Below are 24,444 nucleotides of genomic sequence, written 5' to 3' on the forward strand. Positions count from 1 at the left end.
CCCTGCCATGTACAGCCTGGGCACTCATTCCCTCCTACGGCTCTCTGCAGAGGTACCAGATGCAGAGGGAGGAGGTTGGGATGAGTACTTATGGCAGTGATGCACCTTAATGCCTGCCACATCACTGCCCTGAATCAGGTGGAAGACAAAGTCTATGCCATTCCCTGTGTGGACACAAGAACCAAGAAGGCTCTGCAGAGATGAGACCACACTACAGGGTCTTTCCAGTGTGACCCATCATACATTAGTCCCTGGTCTTATATCCCTAAGTGGATGAAGAAGAAACCTCATCTTGGATGGCTAAAGTCCAGCTCAAACCTTCTGCTGTGGGGCAAAGCGACAAGCCCAGGTCTTTCCCTGATCCCTGGTCCCAGGTAGGTAAAACTTCCTAGCATGGAGTTTTCAAGATGCAGGGAGTCAACCACCATCTTGGTTTCTTCTTTACCTTTGGTAGAGAAAAATAGAAAGACTCAACAATTCAAGGTCAGAGGCAGTTAAATGATATAGTGGATAAAACTCTGGTCCTGGAGTCAGGAGGACTCCAAATCCAGCTTCAAATACTCACTAGCTGTGTGACACTAAGCAAGTCTCATTAACCTCTATCTGCTTTAATTTCCTCCTCTGTAAAATAGGTATAATAATTATACCTACCTCCCAGTATTTGTAATTATCAAATGAAATAATATTTGTAAAGTGCTTCACAGACCATGAGGTGCTATATAAAATATTAGTTTTAAAAAGCAGATTCAAATCCTGGCTTGGCCACTTACTAACTGTGTAATCGTGAGCAACTCATCTTCGAATCTTTGATCCCATAATTCTCTGAACATTTAACAGTGACTGTATCACAGTGATCATTTGCGATATATTTTATTATTTGTTGTATGTTTAATATTTGTTTGGTCATAAAAATAATTACAGGTTTTTAAATTTATTCAAGTAAAATATAAGCAAAGGAAATTATTTGCATAGCTTGTTTTATGAAAAGTATTTGGGATCTTGGCACTTTTTTGTAGGCAAGCACATTTCTGCATACAATTAAGAAACCAGTACTGGAAGCCAATACCTAAAATCCCCAGCGAAGGCCATTGGTCTACTAATAATAGCATCACCTTGTCCTTGAGGGTCTGTAGTTCTCCTGTCTTCCCCTAGTGGTTCCACTGAATGTTAAATACCGAAGACGAAAGAATATTGGAATACTTCCACTCAGGCCTCTACTTGGGAGGACTCTCCAAGAGCCAGGAGCAAAGTTACATTATTTTGAAGTTTCCTTGTCTGAAAGAGGGAAGAAGGCATGGTGTCCTTGTAAGAAGCCTACTATCTTCTCCCATGTGAGCTAAGAAAAGGCTCCATAATGACCTGTGTCAGAGTCTGCTAGTAGACATAACAAAACCAGGATGGATGCTCAGATGGTGTCCACTGCCCTGACTAAACCAAATGACAAGCACTGCCTCTCTGGTTGAGAGTTCATTAAAAAAGGACTACAGATATTGAAGGTAGTGATGTGTTGTTGTAATTAGAGCAGTTCGGTGAGGCGAGATTTGATACCAGCTAGGCACTGACAACATTCTTTGTGTGAAGAGAGTTTCCAGTGATGAAAAACTCAGGAAGCGTTGGCCACCTGCCTTAGCCTAGGGTGATGTGGATGATGTTTATTGGAGAGCTTAAATAGAGACACCAGGCCTTTGTCAGTTCAGGCACATATCCAGCAGCAGGTATTACCTTCCCACACTTAACTCTCCACTGCCCTGCCTCCCTGAGGGTGCTAAGATAACATATAAAGCAGTATTTTGATAACTGTAGACATTATTTTTTTAAATCAGGATGTTCTTATCATAACATTGTTATAATATTCCTTCCAAGAAATATTGACATTTTAGTGGAAATTCCTGGGGACTTTTTAGCAAAGGACTGAAATAAATGAGGGAGAGAAGTGAGCAAGGACAGTGTGGACCACATAGACCACTGCTTTCTACTCTCCCTATGTGGAGAAACAACGATTGTCTACACAAAGGAAATAGGGCTCAGCCAAGATGCAATGAGAGCGTCTAAAGATGAAAGTCATATCTGAGTAGGGGGAGATAAGATGTATGAAGGGCCAAGTGCATTCACTCCTAAGGAGTTCCCTTTCCCTGCCATAGTCTAAAGGACAAAGCTGTATAACTAGCACCTGAATGGGAGGCCTGGTTTTGTTCCTACCCCCTCCAAAGACTGGAAATAAGAAGATAAAAGAGTTGTTCCCACATCCCACACTATTTCCTTGAGGCCCAGGCAGTGGTCACAGACATGAATACATAAAAGATCTGTGATTTCATCAGTTAATCAACCAGTCAATTTCTCGAGCACCTAATATTTGTCAAGTGGTAGCCTGGTATAATAAATGGCCATTGACCATTGGAGTCAAGAATACTCGGCTTCACAACTTGCCTCTGACACCTACTATGCTGGGTATCACTCAACCTCTTACTTCTTGAGGCAATGATCTAAGACTTTTAAATTGCAGAAAAAGCACCAACCTGAATTACAAGAGAGAGATTCCTCCTCCTGGCATTCCCTCTGTCAGTAAAATCACAATCCCTAGAGGTTCTAGAAGTGCCAGACATTGCACTAAGCAATGGGAATGCAAAAATCCATCCCTGCCCTCCTCTGAAACAGATTTCAATGCATTGGTTAAAGTACAGAGAGGTTAGGTGATTTTTCCCTGATCACCTGGCTAATAATTAGGGTATCTGAATCTAGATATTTCCAGTTCCCAGACAAGCCCTTTCTATTTGACTGAGTGACAGATTCCAGTTGGAGATGTCTGTCACCGCTATAGAACAAGGCCTCTTGTTTTCTCTCCTATGGAAATATTGTTTTATCCCAGACCCAGTATAGGGATACAAGGTTTGAGGCAGAACTTTAAGAGCTGTTCTCTGGTGCTTGACTTAGCAGCTTTAGTACTGAGCACTCCAGAGTTCCCCTGCTTCTGGATATCCTCTAGCACAGTGTTAGGCTTTTAGTTCAACAACAGTAGTTGCTTTGAATTGCCTATGAGGGCCAGAAAGCATTCCTTGAAAGTCTGAAGCCTCCTCATATTTCTGTTGAGGTTGATGACTGCTCTGGCCAGCAGGCCTAACCACATTCCATTTCATTCACTACCCACAAACCATCCTCCCAACTTTTCCAGAAGAATCTCCCCACCCCCATGCTTTATAGTCAGTTCAGGAACCCTATTCAAGTCAACCCTACTCTTGTTTCTGGAAAGGGTATGTCAGTCTACTCCCCCATTCCTCATTAACAGATAAATCCCCTGACCAAAGTGTTCCTGCCTAGGTACCAAATGCAAAAGCTCTTTGAGAGCTGGGATTGTCTTTGCTTTTGGTTTTGGATCTGAATTAATGCTTTTTCGTTATTCATTCATTCATTCATTCATATTCTTCCTCTTTGCACACACCTCAAAAACACATAGGGCCTTTTAGAGCCATTGATCAGAGAGAGGATTCTTGGACCTAGCTGGGAGTCTTCCAATTCTATTCCTAATAGGTTCAACAAAGAAACTAGTTTATGGCTTGTTGCAGATATAGACAAGATTCTTATCTGCATCTAGCTAGTGTGGACGAAGATAGAACTCTTGGCCCAGAGGCAGGAGAAGACCTGAATTCTGAGACAGGCACATACTGACTGAGTGACCCTGGGCCCATCACTTGACCTCTGCCAAATCTCTGTTGTCATCTGTAAAACACAACTAACCCTAGCAGCTACTTCCCAGGATTGTTGCAAAGATCAAATATGTATAAATCACTTTGCAGACCTCGAAGTTAAACATAAACATTATCTCTTTTACGTATCAATTGGACTAAATGACCTCCAAAGTCCCTAAAAGGTAGGTTATAGTCAGGATTAGGGAAGATGGAGAAATGGGTACCTTTAGAGCCTTACTTTAGTCTGCTAAATTGAAGTCCTGGCTTTGACACTTCCTGACTATCTGACCATGGACGAGAGAGAATGATGGGTTTGGGATCAGAAAGACTGGAGTTCATCTCATTTACTGTCTGTATAACCTTTGGCTTGTCACACAATGTCTCTCAGTCTTGGTTCTCTCATCTGTTAAAAAAAAAAAATGAAAGAGTTGGGCTAGGCGGCCTCTGAGGTCTTTTCTAACCCTAGAAATAGGGTCTTTTTGGGTCTAAATCGGCAATCTCCTGAGTGTTTAGACTCTATGGCCACTAGATGGTGCCACAGTGCAGAGAGCACTGGTCCTGGAGTCGGGAAGCCTTGAGTTGGAATCCTGCTTCCGGTATTTCCAAGTTGAGCCATGTTGGCCAAGTCATATCTCGTTTGTAAGCCACAGTTTCTTCTCCATAAAATAAAGATAATAATATCACCTGTTTCCCAGAGTAGCTGAAAGGATCAAACAAGACATAAAGCTCTTTGAAACCCAAAAGCACCATTTCAAGGCTCTCGGTACTATCATCGTTGTTAATTACTAATTAATAATGTGTTAATTATTATGTAGTATGATTACACAGTACATTTCAATAATATCACGATAACAGACAACCATGCTATGGCTGTTGTTCAGTCACTTCAGTTGTGTCCAATTCTTCATGTCCCTGTTTGGGGTTTTCTTGGCAAAGGTACTGGAGTGATTTGCCATTTCCTTCTCCAGCTCATTTTACAGATGAGGAAACTAAGGCAAACAGGGCTAAATGACTTGCCCAGGGTCACACATCTACTAAGTGTCTGCGGCCAGATTTGAACTCAGAAAGATGAATCTTCTGACTCCAGGGCCAGCACTCTATGATACCATCTAAGTGCCCAATACAATAATGTATTGTAATAATATTACCATAATTTAATAAATTCCTAATTACTGTTCATTTCTCCTTATGTAAAATGAAGATAATAATATTTTTCCCAATGACTTCATCGGGTTGTGGTGAAGAATGTAGACCTCAGAGGCTAGTACGTTCAACTTTCTCATTTTATATTTGAGGAAGCTAAGGTCCATTCAGTGACTGGCCCAAAGTCTTTTCCTTACACAGTGCTTCCAAGGAATTTGAACCCAGGTCTTCTGTCCATACAACCAGTGCTCTTTTCATCACAAAAAAAAAAAAAAATAGCTCTTTGTAAACTTAAAGTGCATGTGAGTGTGGACTATATTATTTAGGTTCTAGATGTCTTTCTTCAAGCTTTCCTCATAAAAAGGAGCAAAATAAAGCAACTTTATCCCCACAACAGAGCCAATACTGGCTTTGAAAATGAAAAGAGCAGAGAACCAAAACCCTCAACACCCAAGCTCCCAGACAACACATTTCCTATGAAGCAAATGTCTCATTTGTGTAGATAAGAAGGAGCTCTGGCTTTCAGACTCATTAATTCAACCAAACCTCCTATCAATTAGCTTTGATGAAACATACACAATGGGGTGGCCCAATTGCTTCACTCAGAGAAACAGATCATGCCGACAAGCACATAAAAGACAACCTCTAAGAGTTTAATTCCATGGTCCCTGGGCCATCATTAACATTTCTTCTTAGCAACGGGGACACCTTCCGGTATCGAGAACGGCACTTACTTATGCCCGGCTGAAGTTAATTGTCAACACCCAGCATGCCAAGACTGTCTAAACTTTGAGTGACTACCAATCATCTGCCAGGGCTCATGAATGACGGCCTTGTGTTGAGCAGCATCACCATGGAAACCACTGACATCATTCCCCAGCCCCAACCTGCCCTCAATCCAGTTCTCCAAGTGTCCCTATTTCCCTTAAGTGGATGTTTTTTCTTGGCCTTCTCAAGTACAAATTCATCAACATCACAGTGTTGTCAAAGGTTTGGCACGTGTGTTTGCCATCACTGAGGAAGGTTTATTCCCTTTGTGACTAATGGATTTTTTGTTGTTGCTGTTCGCAGGGGGGGAACCTAATGAAAATTACTGTTTGTATTTGGTTAGCAACATTTGTTGACAACATATGGTCGGGGAATGCTTCAGCAAATAAGGGGCTTTCCATAGTAAACAGATATGACTGCTATCAAGCAGATGCCGTTGGAATACACAGTACAAGTTTGATTCTCCCCGGGATTTTTTTCTACTTTTCCCAAAGAACATTCATGTCTCCTCTTCCTAAACTTCCCCCAGATGCAGTTTCATTTCAGTAAATAATTGAGCTGCCAGAGTTATGTTCTGGGACTTTAAAAGTCACTGGGACCCAAAGAAATCTTCCCATCTGCTTCTCACACTTTTAATTTCCTAGGGATAATGGTGTTGTGTGACTTACAGGAGACCACCTAGACTGGTATTTCCAGCAGCAGCCTTTGGACCCATGTGCATCTAGGGGGCACAGCAGATAGAGAGCTGGGTCAAGAGCCAGAAGTACCTAAGTTCAAATCTAGCCTAGGTCACTTATTAGCTGCATGATCTTGGGCAAGTCATGTTAAGTCCCTCCAGTGCTTACCTCGAAAATCGAGATGATAATAGCACCCACCTCATAAGATTGTTGTGAGGATCAATGACATATTTGTTAAGGCCTTAGCACAATCCCTGACACATTGTAGGCATTTTTTAATGTTTACTCCTTTCCCCTTTTCTCATGTGTTGGGTCACAATTGTCCTTGTGGCTCTCAAGCTGGAAAGAAATTCCATGGTACAAGAGGCTAGAGCACTAATCAGAGCAGGTCATTGTCAGGGTATGCCAAAGCCAAAGGCAGTTATGGGTGTGCAGGTTTTTCATTTTATATCCACAAACAGAGAGCTTACCAGTAGTTCAGGTCAAGTCACCAAATGTTTTCTAAGTAAATGACGTATGCCAGTCACTTTCTTCAGTGCTGGGGATACAAGGAAAGACAAAAATGGTCCCTGACTTTAGTCTAATGGGGGATGTGAGATGAAAAGAACCATGAACAAACAAGAGAGCTCTAGAACGAATTGGATGCATTCTCAGAAAGAAGGCCCTGGTAGTGAAGGGACCAGGAGATGTCTCTTGCAGAAGGTGGGATTTTAGCTGAGTCTTGAAAGAAGCCCTGAGATGGAGAGCAAGGCCATTTTAGGCACGGGAAACCAGGAAAAAGGCAATCTGCTGCCTTGTGTGAGCAACAGCAAGGAAGACAATGTCACTGAAACACAGATACTGGAAGGAATAAGATGTAAAAGAGCAGACACGTAGGAATGACCAGTTTATCACAGGCTTTAAAAATCAAACAGGATTTTCTGATCCTGGAGGCAATAGGGAGACACTGGAGTTTATTGAGTAGAGGAGTGACTAATATTCTGGCTTATATCTCACTCAGCCTCCATTCGACAAGTGTTTATAATATCCCACTGATATCCTTTGCTCTTTACATCACCTTCATTTCTGAATTTATTCGCCCCCTTCTTTCCTGTCCCCACAGAGCCATCCTTTGTAACAAAGAACAGAACAGATGGGGGCGGGGAGGGGGTGGCCAGGGCAGGAAAATTAGCTGATATTCAATAAGGATTTATTGACAATAGACTGGATTTCGAATCAGTTGTTCACATTTTGTTGCTTCATTTTGGGGGAAGGAGAAGGTGGAAAGCATTAAAAATCAGTCGTAAAAAGACCTGGGTTCAAATCCTAGCTCATGTGTATGACCCTGGGCAAGACACCTTCATATAGAGATAGAGAGAGATAGAGAAAAAGAGAGAGATGATAGAGAGAGAGAGAGACATGATAGAGACAGAGATGGAGAGATAGAGAAAGAGAGAGAGAGAGAGATAGAGATAGATGTAGATATGGAGATAGATAGACATAGAAATACAGATAGAGATAGAAATAGAGAGAGAGAGAGAGAGAGAGATAGATAGACATAGATATAGATATATGCATGCATTTCTATAATAATTTCCTTCCCATGAGGTAGGTAGTTAAAGGTATTCCCATTTTTCAAATGAAGAAACTGAGCCTCAGAGAGCTTACGTGACTTCTTCAAAATCTCAGAATAAGTGGCATATCTGAGACTTGAACCCAGGGCCTCTGACTCCAAGTCCAGGATATTTTTTCTAGTTCATCACTTTATACATACATATATATATATATATATATATATATATATATATATATATATATAATATATACACATACATATATGCACAGGTATGTATGTACACATACATATATGCACATATATACATATAAATATTATCTATATTACATTATTGATATATCATATGTATAAATATTTAACCCTAAGAGGTTAAGTGACTTGCCCAAGGTCACAGAGCCAATGGATCAAAGGCAGGACTTTACCTAAACTCTCTATCCACTATGTTGTATGGAGTCATTGATCTATATGGCATCCCAAAAGTGTTGGTGCAGTTTTTAACATTAATAACATTGGAAGTATAAATTCTACAAGCTTGCAAAAGACATAATTTGAACATTAAATTATTTAAATTTCTTTTATACTTATGTGTTTATGTGAATTTTGAACAATAATTTTTTATTTTAATTTAATTTTCTGAATGACATCTCAGGCCGCTGAATCAGTAGGGGAGACGCTCTTATTTGACAGCTTGGGTAGCCTGCTTTATCTCCATTAGATTTTTTCTTGTGGGGGAGAGTTGGAGAGGGTCTAACCTTTCTCTCTACTCACACAAACACTGCCCTAATTCTGCCCTTTATCACCTAGTGCATGAACTACTGCAGAAGTCTTCTAATTTGGCATCCTATATTCAAGGTTCTCTGTACTTCCACCTATCAGAAAAAGCAATTTTTTTTAAAGTGTAGGTCAAACTATGTCACTTTTCTGCTCAATATACCTTTAGTGATTAGATTAAAATTTGAATCAAATAGAAACTCCTCTGAGTAGCATTTAAAACACTTCAAAACTTGGCTCTAACCTACCTTTCTAGCCTTGTAAAAATACTACTAACCTTCATGCATAATGTGATCCAGCCAAACTGGCCTTCCTGCTGCTCCTCCCATATGACCCTTCCTTTCCCATCTCCAAACCTTTGCACTGAAGGCTCCCCTGACTCCCATGCCTGGGATGTACTCCATCTTCAGGTTTGTTTCTGAGAAATCCCAGCTTCAATCAAAGCTCAGCTCAAGCATCACCTTCTGTGGGAAGCCTTCTCTGAAGCTTCCCTACCCCACCCCTCACTCCCCATTGCTAGTGCCTTCATCACAAAACTGTCCTGACCCTTGCATTCATTTTACATAGACCTATGTGCCCTGTGTCCCAAAAGTCTTAGTGCAGTTTAAAGCTTTAATAATTTCAGAAGTACAAAATGCTATCACCTTGAAAAGTATGCCATTTAAAAATTTAATTATTTAAATTTATCTAATGCTTCTTTAGTTTGTGAATTTTGAATTAGAAATTTTAAATTTTGATCTTAAAAAGAAGAGATATCTTGTCATTATGCACCGTATCTACCACAGTTTCAGAATGACAGTTCCTCAGAGCAGTATATTGACCACCTTGGGTCTGTCTCCGTTGGACTTACTCTTGTGAGGTCACATCAAAACTGTTGCCTATGCTTGAACCTTCTTATGTGGATGATCCTGAGGCTAAAATTACAAATCGAATTCTTTCATTCACTGAAAAGCAACTGAGGAGTTTTTGCAAAGTCCAAAAATTGGCTAGAGTGACATACAGCACAAGACAGCTGAGTTTTAATATGAAATGTATCTTTTAAAATTTCATGTAACTGACCTTTTAAATATTGGTTTCATAGATTTGTTGCACTTAGAAATCTGACATTATTAAAGCTTAAGACTGAAATGAGGTTTTTGCATTTTTGTGTATTTGTGAGTACGTATATACAAAAATATTTGTTTATACATGCATATTATTGCATATTTAGAGACAGTGAGTAAACATAAAGTATTTAAATTAAGAGTAGTTAGGGAGGGAGGGAAGTAGTAGGTCATGAAGAAGACAATATTAAAGAAAGAGAAGAATTCTCTGAGGTGGAGGTGAGACGGGAAAGCATTCCAGGCATGAGGAACAGGCAGAGCAAATGTATATAGATGGGAGATCAAGTCCTTTGTAGAAGGAACAGAGAAAGACAAAATTTGCTGGACAGTACAATGTGACAAGGTGAATAATTTTTAAAAATCTGGAGACCAAGATGATGATGGTAATAGCTAACTAATACAGCACTTGCTGCCTGCAGGACACTGTGCTACACCCGTTACAATTTTTATCTCATTTGATCCTCCCAACAACCGTGTTAGGTAGGTGCTATTATTATCCTCATTTTATAGAGGGGGAAACAGGTGAGTTGCCCAAGGTGGTCACACAGTTAGTGAGTGTTGGAGGTCAGATTTGAACTCAGGTCTTCCCGGTTTTATCCACTGTGCCACCTAACTGTCCCGGGTTTGAAGGACTATTAAAAACAAAGGAATTTTTCTTTGATCCTGAAGGCAATAGAGAGCTAGTAAAGATTATAAAGTAAGGGGAGTGATGTACTAAGATCTGTGCTTAAGGTGAAACTCTGACTTATGTGTGAAGTGGGGAGAGATTAAAGAGAAGAAACCAACTCAGAGGCCACTAAAATAGCCCGAAAGAGAGGTATTGAAGACCTGACCCAGTGTTTCTATCTCTGCAGTCAAAGTTGACAACTGATTAACTATGTGGGGAGGAGAGAGAGGAAAAGAGACATAGAGAACACTGAGATTAGGAACCTGGAAATTAAAACAATGATTGTTACCTTGGTAGAAATAGGGAAGTTTGGTAGATGTTGGGGAAGGGGAAGTAGAGCACAGGGGATAAATAAGCTCTGTTTTGGAAATGCTGAGTTTGGAATGTCTATGAGAACTCTAGTTCAAAATGTCTAGTGGGTAGTTAGTGATATGGATTTGGAACTCAAAGAAAGCCTGGGACAAGATAGATCTATCCCTTAGTCATCTACATAGACATCATAATTAAATCCATGGGAACTAATGAAGTCACCAAGAAAGACAGTTTGCAGAGAGGAGACATGAGGATCTAGAATATTAGGGTATACACAGAGTTTAGGGGTAGTATATGACTAGATTTCTTTTTACATCTGCCTTTGTGCAGGTATCTTCTCTCTACACCTATTTCTCTCTCTCTCTCTCTCTCTCTCTCTCTCTCTCTCTCTCTCTCTCTCTCTCTCTCTCTCACACACACACACACACACACACACACACTCACACAACACACACACATGTTTAGTTTCCATTTGTATGTTATTGGAATGATAGGGATTTCCCTTTTACTTGCCTATTTCTATTTCCAATGATTAGCACAGCACATGGTAACTAGTAAGTGCTTAAAAATGGAGATGAGCTAGCAAAGGAGACTCAGGAGGACTGGTTGGACAGGTAGGATAAGAACCAAGACAAGTCCAGAAAAGCCAGAGAGGAGAGAGTGGTCAGAAGTATCTGAAGGAACGATGAAGCCTAAAAAGCAGTCATCGGATTTTGCCGTTGCAAGATAGTTGATAACTTGGGAGGCTGCAGATTTAGCTGAGAGATGAATGAGGCCAGAAGCCAAACTGCGAAGTATTGCAAAGGGAGGGACGGGAAAAGACTTATAGGAAACCATGCCCAAAGCGGTCTTTCTCACACTGCTAATTCCACCAATTAATGAGCTTCTCCCTAGAACCTCCTATGAAGTGTGCTCATTTCCCACCCAGCTCATTCATCCTTAGAGATCCGACCTCCCATTTTTCAACTCCGTCTGACATGGTCTTCCTTCATTAGAATATAATCTCCCTGAGGAGAGGCATTGTCTTCACTTTTATTTGCATTCATGACTCTTAGCCCAGGGCTTAGAATTTGAGTGCTTAATTAATGCTCTATCTAATCTACCCAGATTTTTCCTTAGGAGTTTGACTGAAAAAGAGAGGAGAGATAACTTGAGGAGATGACAAGGTCTACCAAAGGTTTTTTAAGGCTAGGGGAGACTTGGCCAAGTTAGAGGGGACTTTAGAGGAAATCTAGTTGAGATCACAAAGACAGCAAATGATAGAGCCAAGATTCAAACCCAGATCCTCAACCCAATTCTAGTCCTTGTTTCATAGCTGGCCCATAACTGGTCATTGGGAAAACCAGACCCAGACCCTACTTCTTTCCTATGCACATTCTGTCACAAACTCCATCCTCTAGGATACGTACTAATAGAAGTTATTATCTCTCTTACTGTACCATAGAGAACCCTGTAGTGAGGGTAGGAAGGAGTTGTAATATCCCTCTGCCTACATTTAAATGCATTCTACCATAAAGAACACCTTTATTTCTCATCTGTTTCTGGGCACAGGACACCAAGTAGATTCTTAAGAATTATAAATATCATTCTCAGCATAAAATTTAGCATTTCTTAAATAGCGCAATGGATAGAGTGGAGTCAAAAAGAGTCATCTAAGTTCAAATCTGGCATCAGACACTAGTAATGTTACCCTGGCCAAGTCACTTAACCCCATTTACCTGAGTTTCTTCATCTGTAAAATGAGCTGGAGAAGGAAATGATAAATTATTCCAGTATCTTTGCCAAAAAAAACCCAAATGGAGTCATGAAGACTTGGACGTGACAAAACAATAACAGTGGTAGAGCAGTCAAGAACCTTGGTCTATAGTCCATCTCCCACCATTAATATTTGGATTAATATATATACACCATATGCAGACCAATATACCTTAATTTTTCATATTTCAAGATAGTGACGCTAATAGTTTTCATCAAGAATTATTGTTGAAAAGACCCATGCCTATATCTATAAAAGAAATCTTTCCCTGTGATTAAGGCCACAATCACCTGTTTTTGACTCTATCTCACAAGCTATTATAGGACTGAAAGCTGTAAAGGAACCCTGCGACCATAGAATTCGAGGTGAAAGGGATTTTAGCAGACATCTAGTCCCACCTGCTCATTCTGCAGATGAGGAAGCAGAGTTCAAGGGACTTGTGAAAAGTCACACAGGTGTATTGAGTAGCATACAAGCAGAGATTTTCCAAGTGCTTGGTTCATTCAAAATCACCACTTTCTTGAAGTGTGAGAATTACCACCTCTTTAATGATCCTTTGAATTTGATTCCCTACTCTTGCTTGCTACCTTTGCTTTCTCTTCCTCATGCACCAAAGAGAACTTTCATTTGCCTTATTCAACCTTGTTTGCAACCACTTATTAAGCTCTGGACTTTTCTGATGAAATTTAACTACTGTTCTAGGAAGCCATTAAGAGCATATATTCATCTCAATAGCCAAGGCCAATGGCACGGCAGGAAATCAACTAATGAGTAGAGAAAAGGAGGAAGAAAGAACTCTAGTAGAAAATAGATAAGGTTATAGATATATTTCTTGATCCAAAAGCCACAGATTTTGATACTTTTGTGGATAATTTTTATGCTGGATGTCAAGGTGTTTTTGAAATGTTGAACCTATGAACTAAATCTAAAATTAGAAGCTAGAGTAAACAAGAACCAGTGGACTTAAAATGAGACTGAGGAAATGAGACTTGAAAGCAATCAATTTTAATTGACTCTAGACTGGAATGAAACAGTTGACCAAAAGAAAAAAAAAGACCCAGTTCTGTATAAATTGGTTGAGGAAAAGACAAACTGGAGGCAGAGAATTTTTGTTGATCATCGATACGGGTCTGGGTAGGGGAGGTTGGAGTAAGTCAATTAATTTAAAATTTTTCCTTTTGTCCTAATGTAACAGAAGGTATTCTGAGACAGGGAAGGAAGGAGGATCATTTTTACCATTGATGGCAGTTACTTGGGGAAAGAGCCTTCTGTCATCCAAACCAATTATAATCAGGTTTCAGCAACAACAGTTATTAATACTAATAATAGTTCTGCCACTGCCATGGCAGAAGTGACTTGAGAGAGTTATTAGAGATCTATAAAAAAGCATTGGATAATTATATCAACACCTAGTTTTTAAACTCAGTAGGAAACTTCAGTGTCATATTGTCTAATTAAAGGCAACAAAAAAGAAACAGGAAGAACAAAATGCAAAGAACAAAAATATACCAGAAATTCTGAATTGCCTTAATTAGCAATTAAAAGCTAACATTAAGGAAATATTAGGACTTTAAAAAGCACATAAACACTTCAACATCAGTCACAAACTTGACTAGAAACTTGAGAAACAAACCAAAAGACAGAAGCCCTGAAGAAAATATCTGTGTGGAAAATTTCTGGTCACAAGAAGGTCAATAAAATGAAAAAAAAAGTTGGATCAAATGAGAAATAGAAAATTGGCACATTAACATAACGAATGACAGAACAGTTAAGTCAAGAAAAATAATTGAAACTGAATTCTCTGAAAAACCTGAAAGGGGTGAATGAAGGCAGAGGAGATCATAATTATTGCTTTATAACAGCATATAAACTAATAGCAATGTACCTTACCAGCTTCCTCTCAAACATATTTGCTACCAAAAGATGGAAACACCAGCATTTCACCTAACTACTTCTTAAACAGGCCTATTCACTGAATGGGCGTTACCTCACCCTAAGTGAATACCTACATAGACCTTGGCCTTTAGGGGCCAAGGTCTCCCATTGCATCCTGGGCCATCTCCAGTCACCCTGATGAATATCTGGTCACTGGATCCAGATGGATCAGGAGGAGAAAGTGAGGCTGGTGACTGTGCACAGCCCTCCCTCACTCAAAACAAAGTCAAGTGCAAGTCATATCATCATTTCTCTGATGGCATGGTTTTCTTTGGCAACAAAGGATGAACACAACAACCAAATATAAGCCAGTTATATGCTTTGTTCTTGATACAGAGCTGTCACAGGTTGTATCACTAGAGTCAATCTCTAAACATGGATGCAGTTGAGTTCTGTTATGGTTTTACATAGCTTTAAATCCATTATCATTTCTAAATAGAACTAAATATGACTTCCATATTAAAGAAAGAGTTAAACCAAAATAGTTTATTAATCACTTCATTTAATATCAAATTATTTGAAACACATTAAACAGCAAATTTATCACATGGAATCTTTCTTCAGTGAGATCAAGGTGTCATTTGGACTCAATAAATATAAAACTATTCAAGTATAGGTAGTATTCAAGTAAAGGTAGAACCTTTAGGCTTCAAACTTTAATCCAGATGTCAAATTGAACCAGTAGGAGAAGATAATAATTACAAATGCCTTGGTGCCCTCTCCTCCAGAAGAGAAATATTCATTTTATAAAGGTATCAAGGAAAAAACTTTGGCTGAATATATTAAGAAAATTGCTGGCATCCTGAAATCAAAGCTGAGTGAAAAAATTAAGGCCATTCACAGAGAGTTCACTCTCTTCTCTCCTCCTCATTTCACACAATTCAGATGCATCCTGGTGTTGTTCTCCTTCACCCCTCTCTCACATAGAAAGATGACCCTTCTACTTGTCAAGGCAAACTCCTCTCCATACACAAGTGATCTGATTCCATCCCAATTTCTCCAGTAGATTGTCCTCTTTGTCACCCCTACTCTAACTATTTTTCTATCTCAGCACTGACTAGTTCCATACTGAACACCTTCCCTACATGTCCATACTTATGTCTCCCCCATCCTCCAGAAAGTCTCTGTTGATCCATCCATGATGAACTATCATCCCGTATCTCTTCTCTCTTGTATAGCAAAATGATTTTAAAAAGTCATCTATACTAGGTGCTTTCACTACTTCTGGACTTTCTACAGTCTGGCTTGGGATCTCATCATTCAAACAAAATTGTTCTCTCTGAAGTTACTGGTGCTCTATTAATTGTAAAAATAAATGGCCTTTTCTCAGTCTTCTTCATTCTTGACCTCTCTCCAGCCCTTGAAACTGTTGAACACCTTCTTTTCATTGACATTCTCTTCTATCTAGATTTCTATAACATTATTTTATCCTGATTCTCATACTTGTCTGACAGCTCCTTCTTAAATCTCCTTTGCTGGATCTTTATCCAAGGTATAACTACTACTTATGCGTGTCCCCCAGTACTCCAGACCTACTTCTCTTCTTCCTCTATGATATTCTGGTTGGTGATCACAGTGGCTCCTATAGATTCAATTATCATCTTTCTACAAAGATGATTTTCTAATCTATCATTCAGCCTAACCTTTCTCCAAACCTCCAGCCATGCATTTCCAGCTGCTTATTGGGTACTTAAACTCAGCATGTCCAAAACTAAACTCATTTTCTTTCCCCACAAACTCTCCCCTTCTCTAAACTTCCCTATACTATCAAGGATACCATCATTCTCCCAGGCATCCAGGCTCACAATCTAAATGTCATCCTTGACTTTTCTCTGTCTTTTATCTACTACATTCAATTTTTTCCAAGTCCTCTCAATTTTACCTTCTCAACATCTCTTTAATATGCCCCCTTCTCTCCTGTGACATTGACATCACTCTAGTGCAGACCCCCATTACCTCATACCTGGACGACTCTCTAATCACACAGCCACCACACTGATTCAGGCCCTCTTCACCTCTGTTGATTGGTGTGCCTACCTCTAACCTCTCCCAACTTCAATCCATCCTTCATTCAGCTATCAAAACAATCCTCCTAAAGCCCTAGTCTGACTATGTCACTCCCTGATTGAATTAACTCCAATGGCTCCCTATCGCATCCAGGATCAAATATAAACTCTTCTGTTTGGCATTCAAAGCCTTTCATAATCTGGCTCCCTCCCAACTTTCCAGTCATCTTGCACTTTACTAATCTGTAGGTATTCTGCAATTCAGTGACACTGGCCCTGTTATTACCCAAGATGATCAATAGCAGGCTGTCCTCCATGCCTACAATTCTCTCCCTCTTCAACTCTGCCTGCTGCATTCCTTTGCTTCTTTCAAGTCCCAGCTATAGAAAGTAGAAACCTTCTAAAAATGCTTTGAATATTGCTGAGGATGATGGTGATTGATAATAGCCAGCATTTGTAGAATGCTTCAAGGTTTACAAAGTACTTTACATACGTTAACTCATTTCATCCTCACAACAAGCCTTGTGAGGTAGGTACTATTGCTATCCTCACCTTACAGATTAAGAAACCAAGGCAAAGAAATGTTCAATGATTTGTGCAAGGTTACACAGCTAGCGGGAGGCAGCTAAGTGGTTTAGTGGATAGAGTACTGGGTCTAGAATGAGGAAGACCTGGGTTCATATCTGGTCTCAGACACTTACTAGCTACGTGACCCTGGACAAGTTTTTTAATCTGTTTGCCTTAATTCACTAAAGAAGGGAATGCTAATTCACTCCAGTTCTTTGCCAAGAAAACTTCATCCATAGTAATGGGGTACATGGGGTTGTAAAATTTCTGACATGATGGAAACTGAAACAGCACACAGCTAATAAGTGTCTGAGGAAGGATTTAAACCCATTTCCCTGATTCCAAGGCCTGGGCTCTATACACTGAATCACCAAGCCCCTTAATTCTAGTGTCTTCCCTCTGCTGGTAATCTCCGGTTTGTACTGTATGTATCTTGTTTGTACGTAGTTGTTTGCATGTTGTCTCCCACTCCAGACTGTGAGCTCTTTGTGAACACAGATTATCTTTTACTTTTCTTTATATCTCCAAGCACTTAACCCAGCACCTGGCCCATTGTAGGCCCTTAATAAATGCTTACTAATTGACTAACTTGAACATATCGTTATATGCCTCCCTTGACCTATAGTCTAACTGTACTGGGGTCTTGTGCTTGAATGGATAATTAACCTAAGCTTAATCTGGGCTGAGGTGGCAGTTTCATTTGATTACTGATGGATTTGGAGCTTGATGTCACACTATCAAGAAAGGTCTAAAGTCATCTTGGAAACCTAATGCCAGCTGCTGGTCTAGGTAAAAAGGAAACATGGAAAATACCATTGCAGTGGATGGATTGCCTGTCATTGTTCTATTCTGATCCTTAGCAGACACCAGCTGTTTGAACTGAGTCCAACTGATGTGATCTTATTTTTCCCAGATGGAGATCCCACAGCAGAGGCTCAGATCAATTTTCACTCTTCTTAAGTAACATTGGTCAAATTCTGACCAGAATGCCAATGTGTTTGGCACCAGAAATTCAGTTTGGACTGTTTCCTCCAAAGCAAGAGAGACAATCCCTAGGAAACCAGCTCACTGGGTAGAGGTTCCTGGAACTGTACTATTGCTCTTCTCTCAGTTCTATCCTTAACACACACACACACACACACACACACACACACACACACACGGCAGGAAGTAAAAAAGGAAGAGATTTTAGGCAAATGTCCATTACCCTATAGAATAATCTGACCATGGATCAAAGATTCTAGTGAACTAGTTTCCTAAGAAATCCAGCCCTGTCCTTATGGTCACACAACATCACAGGTTATTTAATTTTCCTCACCATTGTTGAATCATCATCCTTTAAATCTGTATAATGCTTTACAATTTGCCAAGTAGTTTCATATACGTGATCTCATTAGTTTGTTATGCCATTAGTTGGAAAGAACACTGAAGAATTAGGATCAAATTAAAATCAAATTCCTTCTCTGAGATTTGCCTGGAATTTCTCCAGTTTACAAAGTTTTGTTTAGGAGCTAAGTGACCTTGACTGAGAGAAGAAACATGAAAATGCCCCTTTCTTCCTTCTTGGCAAAGGTAGGAAATCAAGTGCATGTACTGTCAAAATAATCATTCAATGTATTGATGATGCTGGTGGACAGTTTTTCTCTCTCTCTCTTTAGTATTTTTCATTTCTTTTTTTCTATTCTTTTTCCTCTCTTTGTCTATTCTTTTTCTGGTTCATTGGGAAAGGAAAGGTCTTGGATTACAGATATAGATTTAAAAAGGACCATAGAGGTCACCAGTGTCCAAAATCCCCATTTTAGAAAAGAGTTAGCTGAAACCCAGAAAGATTCAATAATTTGCCAGTCACCAGGCTAGTCAAGTGTCTGAGGCAACATTCAAGCTCAGGATTTGCTGACTCCACAGGCAATGTTCTGCCCACTCCACCACCTACTCGTATAAAAACAAAAGATCTCTACAAAAGTTCAAAAAACAGATGCTTGTTTGACTGAATTTCATTCAATCCCTTCATGTTACTGAAGAGAAAACAAGCCTAGAAAGTTGAAATGATTTTTCTGAAATTCTACAGTCAAGTGACAGAGCTCCGATTAGAATCCAGGTCATTATTTTAAACTTGCTGATTGGAGGGAGGGAGGAAGGAAGGAAGGAAGGAAGGAAGGAAGGAAGGAAGGAAAGAAGGAAGGAAGGAAGGAAGGAAGGAAGGAAAGAAGGAAGGAAAGGAGGGAGGGAGAGAAGAAAGGAAAGGTGGGAGGGAGAGAAGGAAGGTAGGAAGGAAGGGAAGGAGGAAGGATCAAATGTGGCAATTTTCTGAGCATCTGTCTTACAGAAAGAGAAGATCTGGCTTCAGATTCTGCCTCTGATCCAAGTTACATGAGTAGCGATGAGTTGCTGAACCTTTCTAAGCCTCACTTTACTAATGCGGGTAATATTGCCCACGTCTTCTGCCTCCCAGTGTGGCAGAGAAGATGCGGATCTGGGGTTAGAACCAGACTTGGATTCAATTCCTTCCTCTAACACATACTGGCTAGTAGTCTCTGGGCAAGGCACTTCAGCTTCTCAATACTCCTGGCTGCTCTCTGAGAGGGATAAGTTATAGAGAAAAGGGTCAGCCTGAGTTGGTAGAAGGACTTTCCTCATCCAAAGAGTTTCCTTTTCTAGTGAAATCACAGGTCAGGCTCTGTCCTTACAGAATTATGGTGTTGCCCAAAAGATACACGCTAAAAGCTCTTTGCAGACCTCGAGGGCTCTAAGAACATCAGTCAGCTCTTCACGTAATAGGGTCAAGCTTCATTTTCACAGAAGTAAAGTCCCTCAAATGCTCTCCTTCTCACCCCTCACCTCCAGAGTTCTGCCAAGCACCAAATAAATACTTTATTTTAAAGGCGAACAGACTTAGCCAGGACAAACCAAACAGCGCAATTGCGACCTCAGGATGGCTGCATCCAGATGATCCAAACCTCAAAACATGTGGCATAAATTAGCAAGTGCCAGTGGCTGCTGGGCCTTCTTTGGAACACATGTTCACGTGGAAATGGGATGGGGAGAGTTCTCCCCCAGCTCAAATTCACGTTCAGTTCGAATGATCTCTGAGAACTCGCTGCAAAAACAGCAGCAACTTTCTGCTCATCTGTCTTGCATTTGTCTCACAAGTTAATTAACATGTTTTGTCACTCCTACAGCTTTCATGGGAGAAGGGTGACAGACGGTGCCACCCAGGAGCTGGGTCAGGTGACAAAGGATCTCAAACACTGCCCTCTCTGATTGTGTCTGCAGGTGGGGAACACAAGGTGACTTCTCCACGAGCCACGCCCTGCCAGCTGTAAAGGTGAAGCTGTTCACTGAAAGCACAGGTGTCCTGGCCTTGGAGGACAAAGAGCTCGGTCGGGTAAGGACGTGTAGGGGGCCTGGAGGAGGGCTGGCCCATGTCCTCGTGTCCTGACTGCTCTCCCTTCCCTCTCCCCAAAGAGACGTATCGTCTAACAGTGCAGAAAAAAATCATGTTCCGATTTTGTCCGACAGAGTATTAATCAGCTTGGGAAAGGGACCAGTGGTTAAGAATAACACTTCTAGGATGTTAGCCACAGGAATGAGAATGTCAGGTCTAATATCCTAAAGGAACAAGTTACAAAACCCTTCAGAGATAACATACATAGTTTCTTGTTTTTTTTTTATAGCTGAATGGTATATTATTCTAAGATAAATGATATATGATCATAAGATCATAAATTCAGAGCTAGAAAAGACCTTGGGGGGGGCCATCTAGTCCAACTCTTTCCATTTACAGAGAAGGAAACTGAGGCTCAAGGAGGTTAAAAGAACTGGGAATCATAGACTTAGTGCTGGAAGGATCTTAGAGGTCATCTTGTCCAACCCTCTAATTTTACAGAGAAGGAAACAGGGGCCTGGGCCACTCAGGGAGTCATTAGCAGAGTTGGAATTTGAACTTAGTTCCTCTGATTCCAAATCTCAGACTCTTTTTGGGCGTAAATTGTCCAAATTCACACAACTGAGATGCTACCCCACATCCTCTGAACCTAAATCTAATGCTCTTTCTTATTTTTTAATTTTATTTTTAATTTATGGAATAAAACAAGCATTTCCATAACATAGTATATTAGTACAATATATAATATAATACATAGCATATAGTATAATTAAAATGATTGCACATGAAAATGTAAAACTTTTTTAACAACTGGCTATTCCTTTTAAATACGTAATAGTTATTGTATATGTTTTCTCCTTTTTTTCCCTCCTTCCCCACTCACCTTAGAGATGTCCACTATTAGACACAAATAAGTGTATATATGTATACGTTACATATATGTAAAATCATTGTATACATACTTCTACTTATCAGTTCTTTCTCTACATGTGCATCTCATTTTCCTTCATATGTCCTTTGTAGTTAATTCAGGTATTTATAATAGTCCAAATCATGAAAAGTTATTCTTAAAATATCTTCCCAGAATGCCCCTCAATGCTCTTTCTACTGTCCCCTAGTATTTCCTGCAAGCTGCATCTTTTCTTTTCATTCTTTTATTGTAGGAGAAATGGTAGAAAATAAAATTTCCAGCATAATAAGTCTACCTTACCCATGAACAATATTTCTCTGACTTAAGCACACTCAGAGCTAATAACATCCCTCATTTGCCTTTTTTGTGACTTTTTATAATTCGCAGTTTGCTATCAATTTTTTTTTTCGTGCACTTACTTTGACTCTTCCAATATTTCACCAACTGTTGTACGTGACTGGCCTTGTCAGAGGTCAGAGACTGTATGCCAAAAGAACCTGAAGAGTCCTTTTTTTCCCAATTGGATTTTAATCAGCATTTATTAAATGCCCACTGTGTACAATGTACTATGGTTGGCCCTGAGTGAAATGCAAAATTTAGATCTAAACATTTTTTAAGTACCCACCAGGTTCCAGGCACTGTGCTAAGTGTTGGAAATATGAAAAGAAGGGTAGGAACGGCCCTTTCTTCAATGAGTCCACATTTTAATAGAAGAGGAAATATGTAAATAACTAGGTACCTACATATTTAACTCAGATCAGGGAAAAGAACTCTGAAAGGGGAAGCCATTAGCAGCTGGGAGTTCTGGGAAAGGTCTCCTGCAGAAGGTGGCATTTGAACTGCTTTTCAAAAGAAGCCAGGGAAACTAAAAGGCAGAAATGGGGAGGGTGGGCATTCCAAGTTTGGGGCACAGTTAGGACAAAAGTAGGGCTTGGTTCTTGCCCTCAAGAAACTTACCGTCTAGTAGTAGAAACTGCCCATGCTGTTGAAGCACAGAGGACTATTTGTGCCTACGTTCAATGGCCCCACATTAGTGGGACATCACAAGTTCTTCTACTTGCTTTTCATAGCCTTTTCCCCCTCTTTCTTTCCTCACTGGTAAGCTATTTACTAGCTTTTCCCCAACTGTTCATATAACTGCTTCTACCAGTATAAGACAGTAGAACTTCTCCATTCCATTGCTGTTCAGTTGTTTTTCAGTCATGTCTGACACTTTGTGATCTCATTTGGGATTTTCTTGGCAAAGATGCTGGAGTAGTCTGCCATTTTTTTCTCCAATTCATTTTACAGAGGAGGAAACTGAGGTAAACAAGGTTAAGTTACTTGTCCAGGGTCACAGAGCTAGTCTGAGGTCAGATTTGAACTCAGATCTTCCTGACTTTAGGTCTACTACTTTATCCACTGTGCCACGCAGCAGCCCCTTTTCCATCACATAGCTACTTCTAGATTACCTACTTTAATCTGCTTGGAAACCAAGCAATTTAGCTTGCTAGAACTATATGAAAAAATAAAGTAAATAGACTCTGAATGAAGAGGGAAGGGGGTCTACCCTGACAAAAGTCTATGGATTTCACAACTGCTACTGAGGAATGTACTCTCAAGGATCATTTAGATTGAACATGTGTGTTCGTCCTTCGTTGCTGAAGAACATGCCATCAGAGAAATGATGACATGACTTGCACTTGACTTTGTTTTGAGTGAAGGAGGGCTGTGCAGGTCACCAGTCTCACTTCTCCTCCAGAGCCATCTGAATCCAGTGACCAGATATTCATCAGAATGACTGGAGGTGACCCAGGAGGAGGCAATTGGGGTTAAGTGACTTGTCCAAGATCACACAGCTAGTGAGTGTCAAGTGTCTGAAGTGAGATTTGAACTCAGGTCCTCCTGACTCCTACACTGGTGCTCTATTCATTGCACCACCTAGCTGCCCCATAGCTGAACATAAACTTAAATTGGAGAACTTTTCCCATCATTTTCCCTTATTGTGGAAAAATTCCTTTCTTTTCTGGACTATATTCAGAATGGTTGGGCTCACCACATCTAGATGCACAAGATGTTACTCTACACAGCTGTTTATCCAGATAACCCACTAAAGCAACTATTCACTTTGGCTAAAATACCCAGATGACTAAATAACCCTGCTAATCTTAAACATAGGTGGTTTCCATGGTCCAAAAGCTATATACAACCAACTCAGGCAAGTAACATTGAAACATACTGGATCTGACATCAGGAAATGTGCATTTGTAACCTTCTTCTACTGAGACCTTGGGAAATTCTCTTAACCTTTCATAGTTCTGGTTCTCTATTTTATAAAATGAGGAGGTTGGATTGATGACTTCTAAGATCCCTTCCGTCAATAGAGTTTACAAGTCTATGCTCATAAATATAAAGTCTAAAGGGTCAGGACAGAAGATTAATCAGAAGATAATGCAGCAGGATCAAGAGATCTCAGCTCTCATCCTGTCCTTGACATTAACTAGCTGTATGATCCTGGGCAAATCCTTTCGCTAACTTTGCCTCCATTTTCTCATCTGGAAGATAAGCAGTTTGGAATAGATGCCCTATAAGGTCCTTTCCAACTTCCAATATTCTATGCTAGGATAGATCTTATTTTCAAAGGTATATGTATGTGTATGTATGTGGAAGTGGATGGGGGGAGCTGACCAGGTGGATTGTATCATAGTAGGGAATGGATGCCCGGAGGACCTGGCCACAGATGTCCTTCCCAAGCATTCCCCCTAGATTTATTAAAGTGTCATGTCACTCTGGAGCTAACTTGATGGTATCAGGAGCTGTGAACATCAAAGAGAGAGCACATGTATGTCTCAGCTGGTAGATTAAGTACATGTTTACCAGTCCAGAATGTCCAGATGAAGTGTGTGTTCTAATCTTGGCCCTGGACACATGGGAGGACCCTCATAACTCAAGGGCTGACAAAATGGAAAGGGCTGTGCGAACACATCAGGCCTAGTGGAAAGCTGGGTGGAAGTAATGGAATATCACTGCTAACCTCCCCTTCTGTCTCATTGGCTGAGGAGGCCTCCTTAGAGTGAGACCATGTGATAGAAAGCTCTTTGTGGAGAGGCCGATAATGAGCTGAGCTGGGGCACTATCGGCTCCTACAAATGGACAGCATATTGTGTGTGGGAAAAGCGTCCAGACTCCATATGGTGGAAAGCAGATTAATGAGCTAGAGAGTGCTG

General features: G+C 40.3%; 1 protein-coding gene across 2 annotated transcripts in view; it reads left to right on the plus strand.

Moving 5' to 3' along the window:
* CADPS (calcium dependent secretion activator) overlaps positions 1-24,444 on the plus strand; it is a 544,059-nt gene that overhangs the window by 284,029 nt on the left and 235,586 nt on the right. For both annotated transcript variants that reach the window (XM_072598786.1, XM_072598785.1), the window contains exon 7: positions 20,217-20,328. In XM_072598786.1, the coding sequence (XP_072454887.1) occupies positions 20,217-20,328 (112 nt within the window). The remainder of the gene's footprint in view (positions 1-20,216; positions 20,329-24,444) is intronic.

This window comes from Notamacropus eugenii, chromosome 3, assembly GCF_028372415.1.
Source record: "Notamacropus eugenii isolate mMacEug1 chromosome 3, mMacEug1.pri_v2, whole genome shotgun sequence".
In the NCBI taxonomy this organism is placed as follows: domain Eukaryota; kingdom Metazoa; phylum Chordata; class Mammalia; order Diprotodontia; family Macropodidae; genus Notamacropus; species Notamacropus eugenii.